General features: G+C 39.4%; 1 protein-coding gene across 3 annotated transcripts in view; it reads left to right on the top strand.

The window, feature by feature from the left end:
• The window catches only part of MAPRE2 (microtubule associated protein RP/EB family member 2), a 153,712-nt gene that overhangs the window by 101,550 nt on the left and 27,309 nt on the right, over window positions 1-24,853 (top strand). For all 3 annotated transcript variants that reach the window (XM_029922064.1, XM_029922062.1, XM_029922061.1), the window contains 2 exons: window positions 14,818-14,963; window positions 18,500-18,713. In XM_029922064.1, the coding sequence (XP_029777924.1) occupies window positions 14,818-14,963; window positions 18,500-18,713 (360 nt within the window). The remainder of the gene's footprint in view (window positions 1-14,817; window positions 14,964-18,499; window positions 18,714-24,853) is intronic.

Here is a 24,853-nt window from a genome sequence, read left to right as displayed (position 1 = left end):
TTGCCTCAGCAATCTTGGGGGATGGAGAACTAACACTGAATACGGTTTTGATCTTTTGTGTGCCTTGGCCACTCACGTCTAGCTCAGCAAGACAGTCGCCAAAGTTATTTTGACCAGGAAATGGCAATCTCCAGCCTCCAGATGCAAATCTTGTTTACTGGCTCACTCAACAGAGTGATAATCCTTGCCTGAGGCAGACAGAAAACTTGGCGGGTCCCCGACATATGGACAGTGATTCTGTAGAAATTCCTTGAAAAATTGAGAAGAATGTATAAGCTTTAGATTTCTTGCCATTAATCTCATTTTCCCCTAAAAATAAATATGTTCTAAAAACTGGACCTTAAAAATGGCATTCTTTAGAAGGCATTTTTCTATAAAGACACTTATGCCCAGAAATCAGCATTGGTTCTCCACTATCTACCAAATTAAGTTGCCTCTCTTCTTAGCTTTTAAAGTTTTGAGCAGTTACTGCAACCAGTCTTTCCAGTATCTACCCCCATTACAGCCTATTCTTCACCTACATTTGCCTCAAATTCTCTTTCATCACAGGTTCTAATCCCTTATCTTTGCTTGGAATGCTACCCTTGAGGTCCATCTCCAGTGCCACCGTCCTCCTCTTCCAGGTCACCTTCAACAAGATGTAAGCTCTTCCTGATGTCAGTGTGCAGAGTTCTACAAAATCTTAGGGTCATTATAACCTCAACATTAGAGGTTATTCAACAATTTAAGAATTAGAAATGATTATGCAAGTTGGACTTGACTTCATCTGTTTGAGAATATTTATTACTTTATCTTGGCTTTCTCTTGGGCAAAATTGAACTAAGCCCTCTAGTATTTGTGTCTCTGCCATATACTTTAGCACTTGCAGTTTGGTGTGTTGGCTGGTTTTCCTATGTTTCTCAAAACTAAGTTACTTGATTGTTTAAGTAAAATCGTATTCCTCAATAAGTATTTGTTGGTTCGCTGGTTTTTCATTGATTAATAAAGTGACATCCCTATATGTCGCCTACGGATTGGCATTTGTTTTTTTAAGCAGTGATTCATAACCACAAAAATTAGGTACAAAATCCAATCCATTTTTTCAGGTTACTGCTGCCACCTCAAGCTTTTCATAATTAAAATCTTCCCTTTTTAAATAGTCAGGTAATTACAACACTTTAAAAAATTGTCCATTGAAATAGAGAAGGTGATTCAAAACAACGTGAAAATATCTAGTGCACATGTAAGGAAACTGTCCTCTGATGTCACAGCTTTACAGAAGTTTCTGTTTTGATGGCCCTAATCAGAAAACTGACCCCTTCAGATTGGGTTTCACATGTACTTTTCTACCTTGTTTTTCATTTGTAAGAAAGACTTTTTGTGCTTCCCTCTCTCCTGTGTCTGGAATGCCAAATGCTGACTTTAACTCTATTCTGGGAGTTAAGCTATTGGGACATCTTGCTGCCAGTTTCAGTATCAGACTCCCTGGAAGCCAGTGACCTTTTGTCCCGCACGCCACGCCTGCCTCTGCTCCAAGTGCTTCTACTTCCTTCATTCTTGATTCGCATGTAGAGGCCAGATCTTTCTGTTTGAAGCTGGATATGTCAGACAGCTTGTTTTGGTAAAATTTGAGTCCATTACCCTAAAGGAAATCACTGGTGTTGGAAACTAGAAGCGAAACCAAGTTCCCTGCAGTGGATTGTCAGCTAGCAAATGGAAAGTATTTCAACTTTACAAGATGATTCTTCATCTCCTGCTTCTTTATTCTTTTATTTGCTGAATCTTTTTTGTATCAATAGGCAGATTTGAAGATTTATATTTTTCCCTAAAAGCTTTGAAATACAAGATGACAAGTTACAGGGTAATCACCATTTAGTTGAAAAAAACAACTGGAAATAGTCTAGTTATACTTAAGCATTCTTCACATTCTAATTTTCAACTGCAACAATTATTTCACAAATACCACCCTTAAAATAGCAGCTCTCTTCTGTGTATCATGCATTTCTATCCATTATAATCTCTAATTATTTCTCTAAAATATACCTTTTCTTTAAAAATATTGATATGTAGGGGCACCTGGGTGACTCAGTCAGTTAAGGGCCCTACTTAATGTCTCTGGTCATGATCTCATGGTTTTATGAGTTTGAGCCCTTCATTGAGCTCTGTGCTGACAGCTCAGAGCCTGGACCCTGCTTTGGATTCTCTGTCTCCTTCTGTCTTTCTCTCTCCCTGGCTCATGCTCTGTCTCTCAAATAAAAAATGTTTTTAAAATTTGAAAAAAAAATGCTACATAAAAATCTTAAGGGCTATTTCATATGTAGATTTTTTGCTACATTGGCAGTCCTTTTGAAAAATAACATCTTTATTCTTTCATGGTTTTTTTTGGTGAAGAAGCAGTTTGAAATCAACTTAGTGTATTGATCTTAATACCTGATCAGTTTTTTCTCTATGGCAGGTCTCACTTTCAACCTTGCTCTGCAATTTTCTTAATAAAAATCCAGTCTAAAGATAATACTACCTTCTAAAAAGTAGTTTTTTCATGAAGGCAGATTGTAGGCAGAGAATGTTAACACCTTTAACTGCAATTTGCTGCAGCCTTACAAGATTGTAACTTTTTATTTTTATTGAAATAAGGCATTCTACAATAGTAGTTTCTGGTTACAACATAGTGACCAACAATTATATACATTATGAAATGCTCACCATAGTAAGTATAGTTCATCTGTTGCTGTATAATTATTATTAATGATATTTCTTGTGCTCTACTTATTTCTCTTCCCTAATAATTGGAAGTCATAAGATGCTTCAGAAGGGTTTACGTCCTCTGAACTAGTAAAAACTTGAGTGTACCTATCAGATGAGAGCCCAGCCATGTGGTTTGGCAAGGGCTTGTAGTCTATCTGCTGATGCTCTTAAAACCCCATCTGCCTGAATACTGATCGCTGGCATATTTCTTGTTCTGTGAAAGAAGAGATAAAAATGTCCTTTGACAATTTACTCTGTATGTAGAGAAGGGGAAGGATGGGGTGCTTTTCAGCACTCTGCACAACTCACATAAGCCTTCTCTGTCTATGTCTGTGGGAGTTGAAATCTTCCTGCTGGTTATTACTCTTGTGCCTCTTTATGGAATTCATTTAAAACTTACTTGTCTTTGGGACTTATTTAAAATATGAATAAAAAGTTTGACATCACTCCAAACAGCAGGAAGAAGCAGGAAGCCCAGTTGAAGACCATGGGAATTCCAGGGAACAATTCCTGTTGAAACCAGATTTCTGAACCTCTGGATCTTTAATTTTTGCACTTGGGACTCAGGGCAGGTGAAACAGACAGTGCCTTAAGTTTACTTTAAGGGAGTTAAATCATACTGTGGTGACTGAAGCCATCAAGCTGCTGTTCGTGCCAGGAATGGGGGAGATGCCTACAAAAACAAAAACAGAGCTACTACAAACTTAATTGTATTTTTGTTGGATTAGAAAAATGCAGCCAAACTTTAGGATTTTTAATCTTTTTTAAATGTTAATGTTTCAGAGCATTATTTTCACAGTTACCATTAAGCTCCTCAAGGCTTGCCTTTGTGTGGGTACGGAGATTTCTGCTGATGTGCTGGAAATCTGGAACTCTGTATTTTGCAGCCTCACGTTACTTGTTACTTGTTAGGAAGCTCTGATTTCCTAGAGGGGCATAGAATACTGCCTTCAACATGAGATGAGAGCTTTAGTTACAGACATGCTTTTGCAGACCATGTTCAAGGAATGACAGGGCCTAATGCAAAAGTAGAGCTGGAATGATTCTGTGATGATTGTGTAAAAACGGTATTCTAATGTGAAAGCTTTTTAATTCAACTATTGAAGGTGACAGAGAATACAATTTTGCTGCTGAGTATATAAATGTCAAGAGCTCAAATAGGAATAGGTGGAAGAACTGTCATCTAGAAGGGGCGTGTGTCCCCCTGGGACCATTACCCCAGACGCAGGGGTGTCCTAGTGTGTCTTCCAACAGCCGTGACAAAAGATGGCAATGGCTGGAAGCAAGAGCGCTGACAAAAGACTTAGTCATTGAGAATGAAGCATTGTTGTCTCCTAATTAGCAGAAATATCAAGTATCCCTTAGACGTTGGTGACAGAGATTTTAGAGCTTAGAGATCTGTCCAAACCTGACATTTTGCAGATAGGAATACTCTGTCTTAGAAAGGGATGATGACTGTCACAGTCCATTCAAGATGATTAAGGCTTAGACCCAAAGACCAACAGGTCATTTCTTTATCCTCTGCCCACGTTGTAATCCTAATTCAAGAAACTTTGTTAAAAGTCCTTTACCTATAATGACAGAATCGCATGGATGTGTCCAGTAAATTAAGGTTGTCCTTCTTATGGTCCTTCATCAATACCACCTAAGATGGTGGAAAGTTGAAACTGGATCTGATAATACAGACGTTTCTATATAATAGTTCTTTGGCCTGTGAGAACATCGGATGGGCAGTCTGAGTAGCTTTTGTGGCAAAACCCAATATAGCCTAAGGTCTCCACAGATGAGGTCACAGTTCTAGGGAAAGTGCTAGAAGATTTTGACAATAATAATATAATATTTTACATATATTTTTGTATATGCATTACATAAATATGTACAATGAAATTCTTATGAGTGTATATATACTAAAATATAAAATCATGACAAGGCACAGGTGAATGAACTATCTGCCCACCCCAAGTTCTCCTGTAACTAGGAAAGGTACAGCTGGCTCCCTCCCCTGACATCAGTCTGAAAGGTTCATGTGTTCTCCAGTTCATTTTATGACTCCTTACAGAATTATAATCTAGAAAATTCCCAAACTTTCTTTGAATTTTTGCTTATGATTTTCTAGAAGCAGCGTAGAGAAGAAGGAAGTGTTTAAGAAATTGAAGTTCCGATCAGAGTATAAATTCCACTTCTGTTGTTTCACTTTGTTCCCAAATCTGTAAAACAGGATGGTGATAATAAAAATGCTTCTGTGAGGTTCAGAAGGTTAAAAATCGATAGGAAAGCTTTAACAGATTCTACACAAATGTAGGCATTTTCATTTATTTCGTGGCATGGTATAATCAATAATATTTCCCTTCTTATTGTCTAAACACTTCCTTTTAAAACTGTCAGTTTATCCCGGTATTAATGTAATGTTAAATCTTGGAATCTGGTAGAAGTGAGATTATTTGTCTTCTCGTGCTTTTCATGATTCCATAGACTTAAATCGTACATTCTTCAATCTTTTGAGTCTTAAGTATTCATTTTTGAGTTCTGCCTTTATACAGTGCCTCGCCTATTCATTTTGGATACCTGTCCTCAAACTTCTTAGCTCCATTATGTCACTTTTGATGTGTAACAAATGGAACCATGTGCAGGCATCGCATGGCACTGTACAAAAACAGAATATTTCTCGTATTTTCTACTTATTTCCTCATTTCCAGAACTTGACCTTCATAATACAGTAGCACTTTGAGTTCACAGGCTCAGAGCATGGACCATCATGATCTTGTTAAGCACAGCATCCTACAATTTGGATTGCTTTTTACAGGAATGTGTTATATTTAGCCTTTTGAAGCTTATGTTTCACCTTTCTGCACAGTTTCCAGAGCGGTTCTAAGTTTAGATTGCTTTTTTGCTTAGTTTTTATCCCAATCAATTCTTAAAATATGTAGCAACCCTTCTTGTACTCTTATTTGGGACTTTGGTAACATTAGAATTTTACCGTCAACCAGCCCTTGTTGGGGTTCAACTGCTGTAACTTGTAAACCTTGATTCATTGAGCAGATAATTAAAGGCCACACTATCAAAGGCTTGTATACAGAAGGGACCTGGACAGATAAAGTGCAAGCTCTCTTGAAACTTACATTGCAGTGAGGGAAGGAAACCACAGACTAACATATGAAATAATAAAATAGACCTAAAACAGGATGACATGATGAAGAGTACAAGAGAATCCTTCAGATGGTATGGGGTGGGAGGGCCTTTCCTGGTAGGTGACATCCAAGCCTTGATATGAATAGCAAGAAGAATGTAAAGCTCCAGAGGAAACAGTCTATGTAAAGGTCATAATGCAGAAACAGACCTGAAGTGTTCCAGAAACAGCAAGGAAGCCAGTGCAAAAGGAGCTTCCTAAGGGGAAGTTAGACAAGAGAGAGGTAGACAGAGGCCACATCACAGGTCACGAGAGACCAGGAAAGGAATTCATAGTGATTTCCTAGGAAACCATGTTAGTCTTCTTATTAAGGAGTGGTATGTGATCTGAGTAATGGCAGCCTTAGTATAACCTGATGGCAGTGGGATCTATGCAAAATGTAGGCCGTGTTACTGCAAAGTTAATGTAATGGCCCAAAAATCCGTATGTCTGCCCACAAAGAGCATTCAGATTTGTGGATGGCTGAGACTTCAAGGGCAAGAGCAATGATTGCTGAATCGATCAGTTCTTTGGTACCCATTCTGTATAAGGGGGAAAATACAGAACTTCAAGAAGGATAGTATTCAGAAGTGTTGAGTTGGATAAAGAATGAGGACTATTAGTTTTGGTAACAGAGAAGCTATTGATGATTTTGGTGGGAACTTGTTAAGATTAGAAGACAGTAGAATTGGCTTGAATGATAGATGAAACAATGGAAATAAGAACAGCTTTGTCAAATTTTGCAGTGAATAGAAGGAGACAAATGGTACAGTAGCTAAAGGATTACATGGAATTAAGAAAGATTTTTATTTTGTCAAAGTCAAATGATATCAGAGCATTGCAGTTTCTGAGAGACTGAGGGTAGTTGGGGTCATGACCTCAATGAGAGGATGAGCTGAGACATGATCCCTAGAGCACAATTGGAGGGCTAGCCTTTGACAGAGACGAGAACCAACAGCCTTGTTCAAGTTATGCCGTGATTATAGGATTTTGCCCCAACAAGAACCCTTAACCATGTTCTTAGTAGCAACAATTAGTTTCAAAGTATCCTTTTCATGATGTCTGTTATGCACTAGAGATTTGGAAATACCCAAGAGGACATATTCAGGGGCAGCGACAACAGATCATAAGCATAGCTCCCCAAGGCCAATAAGATATTTCTTAAAAACTTTCAGAGGTTCTTTTGACTCCAGAAAATCTGACCTAAGATAGAATACCTTAAATGATCACATAAAGTACCAATTACCTGAGATGCTAATATGATCTATTCTTTCTACATTGCCTATTGGAGAAAAATTACTCCATCTGATTCTTATGTGGTTCTGAAAGCATAGAGAAGGTGGAAAAAGCTGAGGGTATACAGCCAGTAAATTGTGCCATTAGCAATCTAATCAAATCCTTTTCTTCTTTTTAAGTGCACAAGCTTTTAGAGTCCCCAAATTATGAAAATTTCCCCAGTGTATTTTTTATTAATAGTTTATTACCAAGTTGGTTTCCATATAACACCCAGTGCTCTTCCCCACAAGTGCCCCTCTCCATGACCATCAGCCCCCCTTCCCATTCCCCCCCTCCCACTTCAGCCCTCCCTTTGTTCTCAGTATTCAAAGGTCTCTCATGATTTGCCTCACTCCCTGTCCCCAACTCTCTTCCCCCCCTTTCCCCTTCCCATGGTCTCCTGTTAGGTTACTCCTGTTAGACCTGTGAGTGACAACATATGGTATCTGTCCTCCGCCTGACTTATTTTGCTTAGCATGCCTCCCTCTAGGTCCATCCATTTTGCTACAAATGTCCAGATTACATTCTTTCTCATTGCCATGTAGTATTCCATTGTATATATATACCACATCTTGATCCATTCATCAGTTAATGGACATTTCGGCTCTTTCCATGATTGGCTATTGTTGAAAGTGCTGCTATGAACATTGGGTTACATGTGCTTCTATGCATCAGCACTTCTGTATCCCTTGGGTAGATCCCCAGCGGTGCTATTGCTGGGTCATAGGGGAGTTCCACTGATAGTTTTTTGAGGAACCTCCACAGTTTTCCAGAGCGGCTGCACCAGTTTACATTCCCCCCAACAGTGTAGGAGGGTGCCTGTTTCTCCACACCCTTGCCAGCATCTATAGTCTCTTGATTTGTTCATTTTAGCCACTCTGACCGGTGTGAGGTGATATCTCAGTGTGGTTTTCGTTTGTATTTCCCTGATGCTGAGTGACGCTGAGCATCGTTTCCTGTGTCTGTTGGCCATCTGGATGTCCTCTTTGGAGAAGTGTCTGTTCAAGTCTTCTGCCCATTTCTTTTTTAAACTTAAAAGAATAATGATAAGGACCAAAGCAAAAACACACAAAGTTGTAGACACTCTCAAGAATTTGAATGATCAGGTAATAGATCAAAAGAGAAAAACATTTTTGTCTCTATGGTTGCTAAAAAGGTAGTTGGTAAAACTCAGAATCCCTTCCTGATAACAACTCTTGGCAAAACTCAGAAAAATAATTCCTTAATATCAGAAATCAGTGGCCAATAACTGACTTAGAGGAAGAACATGATAATCTTACTAAAGAAAAAGTACGTATGTAAGCACATATATACATACACAAAAATATGGTACAAAAATACATCTTTTTATGTATTTCACCCTAGAAAACTGAAGAGGAACAACTGAAAATTTACTAGAACTCATACATTAGGAAATGAATATTTAAAAACCAAATAGCCTAGATAAAATGGATAAGCACCTAGAAAGACATAACTCCTGAAACTTAAGATAAAATAATAATTCTTAATAGACCTATATAGTAAGAGATGTAATTTTAAACAATTCCAGAAAGAAAATTCTGAGCTCAGATGACTTCATTGGTGAAATCCACCAAATGTTTAAAAAAAAAATCCTCCACTCTTTCAAAAAATAAGAGGAAGAAACACTTACCAACTTATTTTGTGAGGTCAATATCAACCCAAACCAGAGATACACAAGAAAACTACAAAAAAAAAAAACAACCAAAAAAACTACAGACCAATATTTCTTATAAATATAGACACAGTTCCTCAGCAAATAAGGGACAAAATCCATGTGATAATCTTAATAGATGCAGAGAACATTTGACAAAATTCACCTTTTTTATATTAAACATATTAGGAATAAAAGGCAACTTCCTCTGGGGTGCCTGCATGGCTTAGTCCATTAAGCATCCGACTTCGGCTCAGGTCATGATCCTGAGCCCCGTGTCGGGCTCTGTGCTGACAGCTCAGAGCCTGGAACCTGCTTCAGATTCTGTGTCTCCCTCTCTCTCTCTCTGTCCCCCCTCCCCTCCTTTTTTTTAAAGGGCAACTTCCTCTGATACTGAGAAACTTGCAGCTAACAGCACACTTAGTGGTGAAAAGCTAGACACTTTCCCCCATGTGACCAGACAGGGATGCATACTGACAGCACTTCTGTTCGATGTTGTATTAATGGGTCAAGCCAAGGCATTGGAAAGGGAGTAGTAACATTATCTCTGTTTATGGATGTCATGATCTTGTATGCAGAGATATCCTATGCACCAAGAAAATACTATTGTAACTGAAATGAGTTAAAGGTTGTAGGATATACAAGATAGGTATCCAAATATCAGTTATATTTCTGTACATTAGCAATGAACAGTTCAAAAATAGAATTAATACAATCCCACTTATAATAGAATTGAAAATAAAAAATTTTAAATGGAAGGCTTATACTGAAAACTTTAAAACATTGTTAAAGGCATCCCATGTTCATGGATTAGACTTACTGTTGTTAAGATGGCAGTACTTTCCAAGCCTCTGTCATCCAATCCCTATCAGAAATTGACAACCTGATCTTAAAACTAATATGGAAATGCAAAGGAACCAGAATACCTGTTTGAAAAGGAAAAACAAAGTTGGAGGACTTCTGCTTTTTATTTCCAAACTGATTACAAAGCTATAGTAATCAAAACAATTACTGCACAAAGTTAGACATAGAGAATTGAGACTCCAGAAATAGTAAATTGTGCCATTGATAGCTAATTGATTTTCAACAAGAGTGCCAAGATAATTAAATGGAAAGTGTAGGCTTTTCAACAGTAGTGCCACAACTGAATCATTATACGCAAAATAACAAAGACCCAAACTTAACACCATATATAAAAAATAATTGAAAATGGACCACTGGCCTAGCTGTATGAACTAAAGCTATACCACTTTTAGAAGAAAACGTAGATATAAATCCTTATGACATTGGATTAGGTCGTAAATGGTTTCTTAGAAATGACAAAAGAAAGAAATTGTGTTTCATCAGAAGTAAAAATGTGTGTGCTTCAAAGGATGCCATTAAGAAAATAAAAAGGCAGTCCACAGAGCAGGAGGAAGTGTTTGCAAATTAGATATCTGATAAGAGACTTTTATCTAAAATGTAGAATTTTTCACCTTACCAATAAAAGGAAAAATTACCCAATTTAAAAATTCACAAAGGATTTGAATAAATATTTTTCCAAAGAAAATATATAAATGGCAAAAGAGCACATGAAAATGATGTTTAATATTATTAGTCTTTAGGTAAATTAAACCAAAATTTACACCTATTAAAATGACTAGAATAAAAAAGACAGTAAGTGTTGGTGCAGATGTGGAGAAATTAGTATCCTTGTACATTGCTGGTGGGAATGTTTAACAGTTCTTCACATGTTAAACATAGAGATGTACCATCTCCCAAGAGAATTGAAAACTTAAGTCCACACACAGTCTTGTACACAAGAGTTCATAGTAGTATTGCTTCTAATAGCCCAAAAGTGAAAACCCAAATGTTCACCAGCTGATGAGTAAATCAGTAAAATGTGGTGTCTACATACAATTGAATATTATTAAGCTGTAGAAAGGAATATGACATTCCAGTACACACCACAACACAGATGAACCTTCAAGAGATTTTGCTAAAGTAAACCAGACACAAAGACTACATATTTTGTATGTATTTATTGAAATATCCACAAGAGGCAGGTCCATAGAGCCAGAAAATAGATTAGTGGTTGGTTATCAAGATCAGGGTAGAGGGGAAGGGAGAGAGTGATGGCTAACAGGTATGGAGTTTATTTTGGTGATAATGAAAATCCTCTGGAATTAGATAGTAGTGATGGGTACACCATTCTGTAAATATCTTCAGAGACACAGAATTGTTTACAATTGACCCTTGAACAACATGGATTTGAACTGCACTGATCCACTTACATGTGTATTTTTTTTAGATAAATACAGTACAGTTTTGTAAATATATCTTTTCTTATGATTTTGCTAACATTTTCTACAGCTTGCTTTATTATAAGAAGGCAGTATTTGAATAGAAAATATATAACCTACAAAATGTCAACTGTCATTATTAAGTGTTCTGGTCAACAGTAGGCTATTTGAAGTTTGGATTTTGGAGAGTCAAAAGTTACATGAAGATCTTCAACTGTGTAGGAGGGTCAGCTCCTGTAACTCCCATGTTGCTCAAGAATCCATTGTACTTTAAAAGGTTGAACTTTATGACAAATGAGTTACATCTCAATAGAGCTGTTACTTAGCAAATGACCAATTTTCAAAGAAAATCTATTTTATATATACCATGAATGACAAATACAAAAATAGAATAAATGCATGATAAAGTGTAAGACAATTTTGAGAAAAGGGAAATTATTCTATAGATAATAACACATATTATAGCATTTAATTAGCAAAGAGTATGAATCTATCACTGGGACAGACCAAAATTATTTTAAGTCTGGAAAGAGACCTGAATGCATATATTAGGAAAGCAATATATAGTAAAGATAATGCATTTCCTCAGTGGGAAAAACATAGATTATTTCTGAAATGATGATGATCAATACCTAGTTTAACAGCTGGCAGCATTTGCGTCTGAAAAATAGCAGAAAATGAGGGTTGCTTGTGGGAGGTGCAGGGTGGGTTAAATGGGTGATGGGCATTAAGGAAGGCACTTTTCAGGATGAGCACTGGGTGTCATGTGTAAGAGATGAATCACGGGATTCTACTCCCAAAGCCAAGACTACACTGTATGTTATCTAACTTGAATTTAAAGAAAAATAAAACAAAAAGCTGCACTCACGCCTCCCTCCATAAAAAAAGAAGAAAGATAACAGAAAATAAACCTGGCAAGCTTAAGCTTGCCAGAGACAAACTTACAGGAAAACTATTCGGTAGTTCGGAGTCCTTGGGAAGCCGAGCCAGAAGCTGGGAAGAGAGCCTCCCTTCTGCTACTGGACTTGGACGCCACTGTGTTGCTGCCGCAGGACTCCAGATCCCACCAGTGCTCCCGTGATTAAACTCTAATATTCCCTGTGTATTTCCATCACTGTCAAGACTCAGAGACCCAGGCATAGCCCGGGTCCCAGGCCTGCATGGTGATTGCTGGGGATGGGGAAAAGGATATGTGCCCCCTATCCGTACCGGGACAGAAGGCAGGGCACCGTAGCATCAACCGGACAGGAAGGTACCCAAGTGTTAGGGAGCCAAAAATGACAGATTCCCACTAACATTTGGAATAACTAAAATTAGAGCCATCCTTTATGTCCTAGACCAAAATAAATTCTGCCTGAATTCAGGATGTAAATGTAAAACTTGAGACCACAAAATACTTGAAGAAAATATATGTGAATATCTAATCTGGGTTTGGGAAAGTTGCTTAGCATGATACAAAAATCAGCCGCTAAAAATGTCAGCCAGTTTTAATGTGACCCAGAAGGGTATCAGTCTGCTAAAATTTAAAAAATAATTAAAAAATGGTATATATCAGAACACTAACATGGTTGTCTTTAGGTGAACTAGAGATGATTTTTCCTCCCCCTGCCTTCAAGTTTGACTTTTATCCAAAAGCTATTACTACTTTGTAAATTTTGGAAGTGAGTTGGTTGGTTGGTTTGTAAGAATACATAGGTATCTGGCTCTTCATAAGTACATTATATGCTAAATGCTACAGAAAAACAATTCTGCAAAAAGCAGATGATGAGACAGTTGTGTTTCTAGACACCCCCATCTCTCATAAAAATAATGTTCAAATGGGTATTGGAATTTGTTCCATCTGGTGGTACTTGAAAAGGGAGACCTGAATAACTGAATTATGACTTTAAGCACGTCCTCCAAGATTGTGATGTTTCTCTTACCTCCTCCAGTGGTTTTTGTTGGGCTTTGTTTTATTTTGTTTTCAAGAGAACCCATCTGCTTGAGTAGGAATGTTACTTGTTGGTGCTCAGGGCATGGGCATCTAAGGAGGACTCTGGTTTTTACCATGGCCTGTATTTCACGACTGTATACTATTACCTCTGAATAAGGAGTTGCCTCACCACTTCCTGTTGAAGCAGCCCTTAGATCCTGGACGCTTTGTTCTCTCTCTTAGATTCCTATCTCAGTAAAGGATGCTCAACATCTGTGTGACATAAGAGATCATTTGGCTTCTTCCCATGTAAAGGTAAATCACCCAAATAGAATAAAGACCTTCTCACAGAAACCTTGAGGCCAGAAGATGAGGGGAAGTCCTTCATGTTCCAGAAAGGCCATCGTGGGCACATGATAGAAACAGACCAAGAGATCTAAAGAAGGGGAAAAAAAAAAAACACCATTCATGGCATCTTGTTCCCATTCTTGCCACTCAATTACTTCCCCTCCTTCTGGCTTTGAATCTCTCTTTCTAAATGCCTGTAGCCTTAACTATTAAGAAGATATGAATCCATAAACATGATCTTGCTGGGATTTTCTAGTGGAAATTGTCATGATGTAAGAGTTTTTCATTTAAAAAATATATATGAAAGACTTAATCCTTTTTTCTATGACCATTTCCTTAGGGGACTCATTGAACATTTCTGTTATTTTTATTTCTCAGTCATAAACAGCATGAGTCTGAACTTCTGCAAGTTTCAGAGTCTCCTTGTCTTCATCTTTCATGTTAATATAGGACCCCAGTGCTCTAGACTGGAATTAAATGGGTATACAACTGTTTTTGCCATTAGATGGCTTAGTTATCCAGTTTCACCTAAGTCACATTGTAAGATGGAGATAGAACAGCTCGAGCATATTTGTATTTGCATGTGTATTTTTTGAGCTAGGCATTTCATGAGAAATTCTGTAGCTTTCTCATGTTTAGTTTCTATTTTCATCTGTATATTTTGATAACTTGGAGAAGGTAGCATGGAGAGGGAAGAAAAAAGTGTTCCTTTTTTTCTTATAGAAGCTAAGAAGAGTTATTCTAACCCTGAGTTCCTTGGCATTAAATCATTTCTAGGGGTGCCTGGGTGGCCCAGAGGATTAAGTGTCCAACTCTTGATTTTGGCTTAGGACATGATCCCAGGGTCTCTCTGCGCTGGGTGTGGAATCGGCTTAAGATTCTCTCTCCCTTTCCCTATCCCCCACTTGTGTGCACATGCGTTCTCTCTCTGAAAAAGTATTGGAGCGCCTGGGTGGCTTAGTTGCTTAAGCATCCAACTCTTGGTTTCAACTCAGGGAATGATCTCACAGTCTGTGAGTTCAAGCCCCACATCAGACTATGTACTAGCAGTCTCCCCCTCCCTCCCCCTCCGTCCCCCTCCCTCCCCCTCTCTTCCCCTCTCTTCCCCTCTCTCTTCCTCTCTCCCCCTCCCTCCCCTGCTCATGCTCACCCACTTTGTCTCTCTCTCTCTCTCTCTCAAAATAGATAAGCATTTTTTTAAAGTATTTCTGTTCATGGTGGAACGTGGGGGTGCTCCAGTGAACACAGCATCACTGGCACAGTGGTTAGGAATGGGAAAAGTGGCGGAAGCTGCTTGGAGGCAAGGTCCCTTTCCTCTCTGGCTCCCAGCACGCTGAGGAGAGGAGTGCACAGCTGGTGGGCTCCTTCCTGCCTAACAGCCCTCAGTCACACCTGGAAACAGTTAGACTTATGTCAGCCTTTTTCTCCTTTCTTTCAGGGGCTGCCTATTGCCAGTTCATGGACATGCTCTTTCCAGGCTGCATAAGTTTGAAGAAAGTAAAATTTCAAGCAAAGTTGGAGCATGAGTATATTCACAATTTTAAACTTCTGCAAGCATCGTTTAAGCGAATGAATGTTGATAAGGTATGAAATCTAACTTCTATCTCCATAAAGTGCATGGTCTTTCCTGAAAATTGTTTTTGTGCCAAAATGCAAAAATTCGAAGGCGTATACCTTGATACTGTCAAAGTCGTTTCGGGTCTGTACTTAGCATAAAGCATCAACCCTCACTTCCTGTATTTGTATGAGGCATTTATTTAAGGAAATGTCTAAACTTAACAGCCATTAGATAAAAAAATAAAAGTAATTACAAAGGTTAAAACAATGTTTTGTTTTAGCATTGCAGATGAGAAGTTTTTGTTTACCAGATGCCAACCATGGTTCTTTGTTTTGTTCCTTTCGGGGGAAAGAAGGCAGGTTACAGTGGAGATGGCACGGGTTTGTATCCCATGTCCGGGGTTGGAGCAGGTTACTTGAATTCGTTGAGGTACCCATCTATAGAAGAGGACTGTAACCCCTTTCCCTGTAGTCAGGACGTCAACGTAAGGGAATGTGTATCAAAAATGTTGAGCAAAGTATATACATTCAACTTCTCCATGAACTACTCCCCCCCACCTTTAAATGTGAGAGTTGCATCCCAGCATGGTACAGATGAGGTAGACCGGAGTCCTTTCTTCTCCTGTAAAGGACTGTCACTGAAGTCCACTCAGTCTCTGCATGGTTCCTGTTACTCAAATACATATTTAATTCCCTGTTCTTTACCATGACTGTGTCTCTTACAGGGAATAGGTTTGGGAAGAAACGAATTTTGAGTAATGGGAAAGAGAAAAAAACAGCAGGGGAGGAACAGACAATTTTGCATCGATCATAGCAATAAATAGGCTACATGGAAATGAAAATTTTAAATACTGTGTTATAAGAGACAGGTTAAAGGAAAAGAGAAAAGTTTGCTAAACTGGACACATTTTTAATGCAATTATTATCTTCCTAAATGAAAGAATTCTTAGCAAAATATTAAAATCTTGCCTTGTTTTCTCCAAATTTTTATTTCAAAAGATATAACCCCTAACATTTCAACCTTTTGGGAATCTTTTCAACTTTGTCCTTTGCTGTGGTTAATTTCCAGTTAGCTCCTTCCATGTATATATTTGAAATCAGAGCTGTGTAGATTCTTCTTACATATTAACAGTATTACCTCGCTATACGTTTCTGTATCCTTTCTCTCTACATGCATGCTTCTAGATCAGAAAGAAAAACACCCGGTCACAACTTGCTGTGTAACAGATTAGGGGGCTCCGTATCTCCATGGAAGTGTATACATAGAGAGTAGATGAGCTGTTGTTAAGAATGTTTAGGATAAAATTCTTAGAGTGGAGGGAACTTCGGCCCAGTCATCTTTGCTGGCCTCTCTAGCATACTGTGCTATGATTCCACCAAGGATCCTTAGGTAGACAGTGGTCCCTGTGCATGTTAGAGCAGGACAGCAGGCGGAAAGCATCTGCATGAGGATTTGCTTATCACCCCAGATTTTGAACTCAGGACCCAAAACTTTCATTTTGATGGGAAATGTGAAATTAACAGAAGTTAAGTGCCTGCTTGGAACAGTTAATGTAGTACCATCATCTAAAACTGTTTCTAAATTCTCACATTGGACAGAAAACAAAGCATGTTAAAGGACCTTATGCTCGAAGAAAGCACTTAAAACTCAGTATCAGCATAAACAAAATTATAAATCAGAAGACATGAAAATATTTAACACAATAAAAAATCAAATATTAAGTGCATGTGTGGGATGATTTCTTCCCTGTGGGTGGACTTCAGTGAAATTTGAGAAGAGAGAGAGATATCCACACCCAAGTCTCCTTCACCGGAAGAGTCTTCATGAAAAATACAGTTTCCTCCCAAAGTTTGCCTCTCTTTATTTTGTTTTGTACTTGAGTTCATTTCAATTTTTGCTTTATCAAAAACATTTTTTGAGAAATGTACTTGCTGCTGGGAGGCCCCAGTGGATCAGTCACTTGAATGTCCAATTCGATTTTAGCTCAGATCATGATCCCAGGGTCATGGGAATCAAGCCCTGTGTTGATCCATGCTGACAACTCAGAACCTGCTTGGGATTCTCTCTCTCTCTCTCTCTCTCTCTCTCTCTCTCTCTCTCTCTCTCTCTCTCTGTCCATCCCTGATTTTCATGTGTGCATGCGCTCTTTCTCTCCCTGTCAAAGTAAATAAAACTTTAAAATAAAAAATATATTAAAGAGCATTATAAAAATCTACTGCTAATGATTTAGTTTAATGGGTCACCTAAAATGCTTCAGGTGGGTTTTTTCTTCAAGCAGTTATTGATAGAGGTCGTTCTCTATTTTCTAAGTGGTCCTGATGATCCATTGTAGGTTATCAGTTGTGTCTAGTCCCTAGATGGCAAAGCCTTGCTGAAAATTTAATTTATATGGCTTCTGTTCACATTATTAGTCAGTGAAGCTGTGTACTTTCAGCCCTAGGTTTGTGTCTGAATCTGACCCACTCCCTAGCTTTGAAACTGGCATGGCCTACATTTAGCTAGGATTCCAACTCAAAGATGAGGAAGTCAGAATCTAGTAATGGCACAATTCATGTAACTAAGTCCTTTTCCATTTTCCTTCAGAAATAGCTGCCCGTTGAAGTAAAGCTAATGAGTCACCCCACATTTCTTTCTGTCATCATTCTGAAAGTTCTCATATGACCTCTGAAAGGAGTACCTGTTGGTGTCTAGGATGCCAGTAGAAAGCGCTCTTCTGGAAAGCTGAGATTGGTCTCAGAAGTTGAGGTGAATAGAGTACGTCCTCCTCCAGAACGCGCCCAGGGCCTCCCCTGGACCCCATTTCTGTCCCTGTGCTCAGTGTAGCCTGTGAACTGCTAGGCCCCGTACTCCAGGCAGTTGTGGTTAATGCTTGTCTCTCTACGTTGTAAACAAAATAAACAGGAAAATTCATTTTGCTTCATACAAACCATTAGATATGTGTATGTTTGCGTTGATTTGAGTCTCACTCATTCACACCCTCTGGAAACTGTAATCCTTACAAGAGTTTATTCCAGCACTGCAGCAGCAGGTGTTAGAAAGAAATACGGAAGGGGCACCTGGGTGACTCACTCAGTTGACTGTCTGACTCTTGGTTTCTTCTCAGGTCATTATCTCATGGCAGCCCTCTCTGCCCCTTCCCTGCTGTCTCAAACTGTCTCAGAATAAATAAATAAACATTTTTTAAAAAAGAAAGAAAAACGGAAACCCATCAATGTTGAACTAGCACAATATCCCAGGCCCATTTTTGCGTGGAGATCTTGTGTAATCAAATACATTCTGAAAAGGATCAGCCCTTCCTGACAGGGTATTCCTTGTTTCATCTCGTTTGTTCAGAGGTGTGAAATAACTCAGAAGAACCACCTACAGCATTTTAGTTTAATTTTGCTTAAATATGATGGAAAACAAATAGGTGAATTCTAGCATATGACTGGCCAGGAAGCTGAGGGGGAGACCAGTAGTGAATAATCACGGACACGTAGAAAGTAGTTTGTGGGAAACGCTTCAGTTGTGTTAAGTACTCGTAAACAGGTTCACAGCTCACACAGCAGACTTTGTGTTGCAGGTGATCCCAGTGGAGAAGCTGGTGAAGGGGCGTTTCCAGGACAACCTGGATTTCATTCAGTGGTTTAAGAAATTCTATGACGCTAACTATGATGGGAAGGAGTACGATCCGGTGGAAGCTCGGCAAGGGCAAGATGCGATCCCTCCCCCCGACCCCGGCGAACAGATCTTCAACCTGCCGAAGAAGTCTCACCACGCGAACTCCCCCACCGCAGGTATGGGACAGTGAGGTCGCGCAGCTGCTTGCCTCTTGAAAAGTGGCTCAGGCTCTTCTGTGCTTTATTGTGTCTGATTGATTCTTCCCAGCAGTCAATCTGTTAGGCCTCTGGATGATTTTTATTGTCTATTTGACCACATTTATCTTCATAGCAGTGCCTTCCTTATCTATAATAAGTCTAATGATCATGATTTAATCTCAAAAAGGCAGTGTTACTCACTTTACATCATTGAAGCTGTATGTTAAAATAATACTTCAGGGACAGATTTCATTTTCTTGGTACATTTTTCTGAAATATATCAAGTCTGTTTAGATTTCAACTGAAATATTTTTACTGTTTAATTGCTGGCTGTACAAACCAGAATATGAACCAAGTTATGCTTTTAAATATTAATAATCCCCTAGAATCCTTCAAACAAAAGTCATTGAAATCCTATTTCCTGTATGGTCAGTGCCAATTTTTATGTGATAGTATTCAGCAGGACCTTTATATAGCTTGGCCCAAAAGTGAAGTCATCGAGGATGAATACCTAGAACTTTAAAGTTTGTTAAACTTTTGTGGATAAAAACCTTTTAAAACGTCTTTCCATAAAACACAGACTTGATCAAGCAGGAGGGTGTTTTTGTAAAACTACGGTCATTATGACAAATACCAGTTGTGGGACTGGACAGTCAAACAATGAAATCGTCAGAAAACGGTTTGTTCCATTCTGAAAACCAGTGTTCACACTTGTTAAATCAGTAACATTAATTTTGTAAATAATACGAATCCCCTATTTATGCCTAGCCTCCAGTCAGGGTGGAGAGGAGATGGTTATCACAATACTGATGCTAACCAGCGCCAGCAGGTCGTGTAGACTATCGGTGTACGTCTGTGAGTCCTCCATATAGCCATGTAACCGAAGCTGGAAGTGAGCTCTCCGTTGGAAGGGAGAGACGGGCTTGAAGAACTCTAACATTTAATGTTTGGGCGGAAAAGGAAGGGTTTGCACAAGAAGCAGGGAAGATGCCAGAAAGATGAAAGGACGTGAGGGAATGACACGTCGAGGAAGCAGAAGGAAAGGAACACAGTGGCCAACAGTGTCTGAATGTGTGTAGGGGAGTCGAGTAAAACGAGGCCTGGAAGAGCCCATTGGATTTCTCACCTGAGGAGTCACTCCGTGGAATGATGGCACCCAGAATGGGGAGAGGAATTGGAGGAAGGAAATTAAGACCGCATAAAAATCTAGCTTTGAAGCCATAGAATGAATGACCTTGTATAAAATCAGCTAAGGAGTAAGGAGCAAGAGGAGAAAGAGGAAGCTAACAAAAAGATATGAACATCAGGGGAAAACTAGGAAAGCTCAGCATCAGATAGTGAACAGTAGGAAATTTCTAGAAAGAGGGATCACCAGCAGTGCCGAATATTAATTGTGAAGAGATCAAAGAGGATGAAGCCTGAAAATAGCCCAAAGATACCTGACGCCTGGGAGGCGATGAAAAATTCTTTTGAGAACTGGCGTGTTAAGGTGCTGAAAGCATACACCTAGATCACAGAGACCCAGAGACCAGGCGAGGGCGTGACCTGACAAGTGGGAGAATCATGCAGTGAGAGGAGATCCCACCTTCCCCAATTTGTCAGGAGAAAAATGGAGGAAAAACATTTAGTAGTTGTGGGGGAAAGCAGACAGCATCAAGAAGGAGACTGGGAAGAGAATGGTGGTGTCCTTGATCTGGTCTTGTTTGCTTCTAAGACAAGGCACAAGGAGCAAGTTTCTGAGATGGGAAAAAGGTCCCTGGGGGAGAATTAGTTAATGATGGGAAAAAGGAGGGGAAGTCCGTGGCGCAGGACCCTGAAGCTGGAGGGAGAAAATAAAGTCAACAGTGTTGATAAAGGCTTAGAGACTAAGGGATATTTATTTATTTATTTATTTACTTACTTATTTTTGACAGAAGTGCTGGGAAGAGGTTGGGTTAAAAGCCACAAGGAGTTTGGGAAACAAAAAGTTACAGCAGTTCAAATTGGCCCTTGAGTTTGGTCAGAAACTTGGGTCAGTGTAGAGACGGGGTAGAAGAATAAGGTGTGTTTTGTCCAGAGCGGAGGGTTTGGTGGGCAGACGGAGTAGGAAGACGTGGGGGGAGGCAAGACCCAGGGTAGCTGCCACTTCTCGTCTGAGGGTCTTGTCCTCTAGCTGTTAAAGACTTACAGACTCATCCTAAAGCTCAGCTGCCACTTGTTTCTGGGGGCCTTAGCAGTGAAACTGGACCGGCCTCAGAAGTACAGTTTTGTTCCACGATCGCAGTGTGTCCAGCATCCCTGCCCGGGGTGCTGCCGCGGCCTCGTTTTCTAGCACTTCTCCAGAGGCTTTTCACAGAAGCCACAGGGAAACAGGACTCATTTTGATAGAATGTCTGTGAACCTGGAAGAGAAATAGATTTCCTCTAGAGCTTAACCTCTTGGGTGACAAGGCTCAGAAAACACATTAAAGTCAACAGGTAGTAAATAGGGTTTTTACGTTTTGTTTTGTTTTTTTTTTAAATAAATAAGGTTCTTAATGTTCCAGAAGGCAGTAGTTCTGTTAAGATTCATGTTCTTGGGGCACCTGGTTGGCTCAGTTGGTTAAGCAACTGACTTCAGCTCAGGTCATGATCTCTTGCCTCATGAGTTCGAGTCTCATGTCGGGCTCTCTGCTAACAGGGCAGAGCCTGAGCTTGCTTCAGATTCTGTGTCTCCTTCTCTCTCCATCCTTTCCTGCTTGTGCTCTTAAAAATAAACAAATATTACAAAAAAATTTTTTTTTAATTCATGTTTTTGTTATTTTGACCATGTTCACCTCATTGGTCTTAATCAGGAAGAAAGGATATTTTCAAATGTCAAACTAGTCATAGCCTTTTTAATAAAATAGGTTCTGTCTCTTAGATATCATGGGATGGAAAAAGTATACTGTGGAAAAAATGATAGCAAGATATACATCACATGTAGAACACTGTTTTAAAAGTTTTAATAGGTGAAAAGCTCCTATAAATACAGTAAGACCTCATTTTTCTCGAGGTCCTGTATCCAGCTCTTGGGAATACAGCCAAGAAAATATAAGCCAAAATGTCTTCTAAAGTCTATGATACAAAAGGTGTAATTCTTTTTAAAAAAATTTTTTTATGTTTTTTACTTATTTTTGAGAGACAGAGACAGCACGAGCAGGGGAGGGCCAGAGAGAGGGGGAGACACAGAATCCAAAGACAGGCTTCAGGCTTTGAGCTGTCAGCACACAGCCCAACACAGGGCTCAAACCCACCAGCCGTGAGATCATGACCTGAGCTGAAGTCGGACGCTTAACTGACTGAGGCACCCAGATGCCCCTGGAAGTTTGTACTTTCTAGCCACCTTCATGATTATATTATAAGGTGTATTATTTTTTTATGTCTTTTATTTATTTTTGAGAGACAAAGACAGTGAGAGCAGGGGAGGATCAGAGAGAGAGGGAGACACAGAATCCAAAGCAGCTCCAGGCTCTGAGCTGTCCGTGCAGAGCCTGATGCAGGGCTCGAACTCACAAGGTGTGAGATCATGACCTGAGCCGAAGCCAGACACTTAACCAACTGAGCCACCCAGGCACCCCAAAAGGTGTAATTCTAACAAACATGGGGATATGGTTTCTCGGCACGTAACTTATTAGGGCAAGGTATAGACTGATAGCAATAGAAAGTACAAGCATCAGTAAAAGAGCCAAAAAACTTCAGAAAACCTTACTAAACAGCCCAGCAGCCTGAATGCTTTATTATAGGATCAAATAACTCCATGCCTCTCCTTATCCCTCAGGATCAGTATGACACCAGCCTGCACTAATTGATCTACTCAGAGTTCCCTTGTAATTCTTAAGATTCTGTCTATAATCATCTTCCTCATGAACTATTTACAGTCTCTAACCTGGTCCCCTGCCTCTGATCTGAAACCATTCAAAGCCATTCTCTTCATACACAAGTCTGATTTTGTCTACCCAAAATATAAGTGCTTAATGATGAGGTGAGGGTATGCTCTCTGGGAATTGTCAGATGGACAGCCCAGTTACCCAATAGTGATGTCATATCAGTAGTTTCTTTTTTTATTTTTACTGTTCTTTCTATGTTTACTTTTGGGAGACAGAGAGACAGAGCATGAGCAGGGGAGGGGCAGAGAGATGGGGAGACATTGAATCTGAAGCAGGCTCCAGGCTCTGAGCTGTCAGCACAGAGCCCAATGCGGGACTCGAACCCACAAACTGTGACATCATGACCTGAGTCACAGTCAGATACTTAACCGACTGAGCTACCAGGTGCCCAAGTAATTTCTTTTTTATTTTAATGTTTATTTATTTTTTTTTGAGAGAGAGAGAGAGACCATGAGTGAGAGAGGGGCAGAGAAAAAGGGGCACAGAGGATTCAGACAAAGTAGGCTCTATGCTAAGAGTAGAGGCTTAACTGACTGAGCCACCCAGGCGCCCTCTACCTCTGAGCCTTGCCATTTCTCACCCATCTGCATTAGTGGAAACACGTAATGGCTGGTAGAATTGAGAGCAAGCAATGGTCTTTATTTTTTTCATTTGGCCTTGGAATACTTGATTGATTTTGCAGTGGATTTCTCTCTCCCCAAATATTTCCGTAGGCTAATAATAAAATTAGCTTGCATGTCCTGACTATAATACATTAAAAGCAGCATTAAGTGGCAAAGGGCCCATATTAGAATGGAAATGCGATCCTGGAATGACTTCTCCACATGTTGATAATTAAGAAAGTACTGTCGGACCATGGCTTGATTTCCCCCCCCATCCCACTTTATTGAGGTATAATTGACAAATAAAACCATGTATATTTGAGGTATAAAAAAAAAAAAGGACTGTCTGCATTGGTAAAAATAAAGGGTTTTCATCACACAGACTACTTCTATAGGCCTGCACCATGGGTTGTATGCCTTTTTATAAAATAGATGCACTCCACATACTTGGGGCATTCAGCTGTCATGAGAACATACTAGATTTTCCTGCCACTTCAGTACAGACACAAAATGTCCTCGTGTAGATTCAGAGAAGCCACAGAGCCCATTGGTGTGTGTGCGCGCGGTTGGGTGACTTACCTGGACTGAAACGAGCTTCAGCATAAGCAGAGGCTGTCACCTAAGGGTGAATGGCTGGCTGCCTGGTGAGTCTTATTCTGTATGTGTTCCAAAGAATTGCATCTCTAGTTACTTTTGATCTACCAAGGAGGCGCATGTATTAAAATATCCATCTTCATAATGATAGATATCTATTAAGTGCATCTATCATTGTGAATCATGATATGTATAAGTTTATTGCAGTGAGCCATATCCGCAACTCAACATAGATGTCAAGGTGGGGGGGATCTGTTGTCAAGTGTGAGCACTTACTAAACTTAAAAGGAAATTTGAAGTTGCAGTTCCTATGGCAACCACAGCTTAGACACATGGCACATTCACATATATTAATGTATTTAAATCAAATTCTCATATACAAATATAGTGTGATGGATTTCAAGTTGCTATGGAAATTGAGGCTATGCTTTCTTTTTTCCTCAGGGACTTGAGTGTTCCAGCCTTAAAATCAGATCAATAGAATATTAGAAAAATGGTTCAAAAAGGAAGCAACCTAAAAAGTATAATAGAATAAAGTACTTGCACAGTAATATTTAAATCCCTAAACGTAGATACAAATAAACCCCAACAGTATATTTCCAAAACTATTGAATATGTAAATGCCCTCCCAATCATCTTTAATTTGGGTTCTCCAAGGCTGTTCATGCAAACTGAACAAGGTGTTGTGTTTATTGATTTATTTGTTTTACAGTGTTTACACATTTGTTGAGCACCTGTAATCTAAGCATTGCCTGTCCCCTCCTTTGGGGAAAAATGAGTTGCTTGAAGTTTTCTAAAAGTTCGTTTTGTGTTTTTAGGAGAGGTGGTGAGATGTAAGCAGTTGATAGTGAGTTTGTCCTTGTTCCAGACTTGATTTTATGACCCAAAATACGGTTTCGCTCGGACAGTATACCTGTGCCCTTGAAAAGAATATGTATTCTGCAGTTGTTGGTTGTGTAGTGTTAGAAATACCAGATCAAGGTAGTGGATAGTGTTATTCAGATCCATGTTTTTACTGATTTTTGTTTCTGTCTAGT

This window comes from Suricata suricatta, chromosome 14, assembly GCF_006229205.1.
Source record: "Suricata suricatta isolate VVHF042 chromosome 14, meerkat_22Aug2017_6uvM2_HiC, whole genome shotgun sequence".
Taxonomy (NCBI): domain Eukaryota; kingdom Metazoa; phylum Chordata; class Mammalia; order Carnivora; family Herpestidae; genus Suricata; species Suricata suricatta.
Note: the sequence above shows the minus strand (reverse complement) of the source record. Positions and strands in the feature narration are given on the sequence as shown.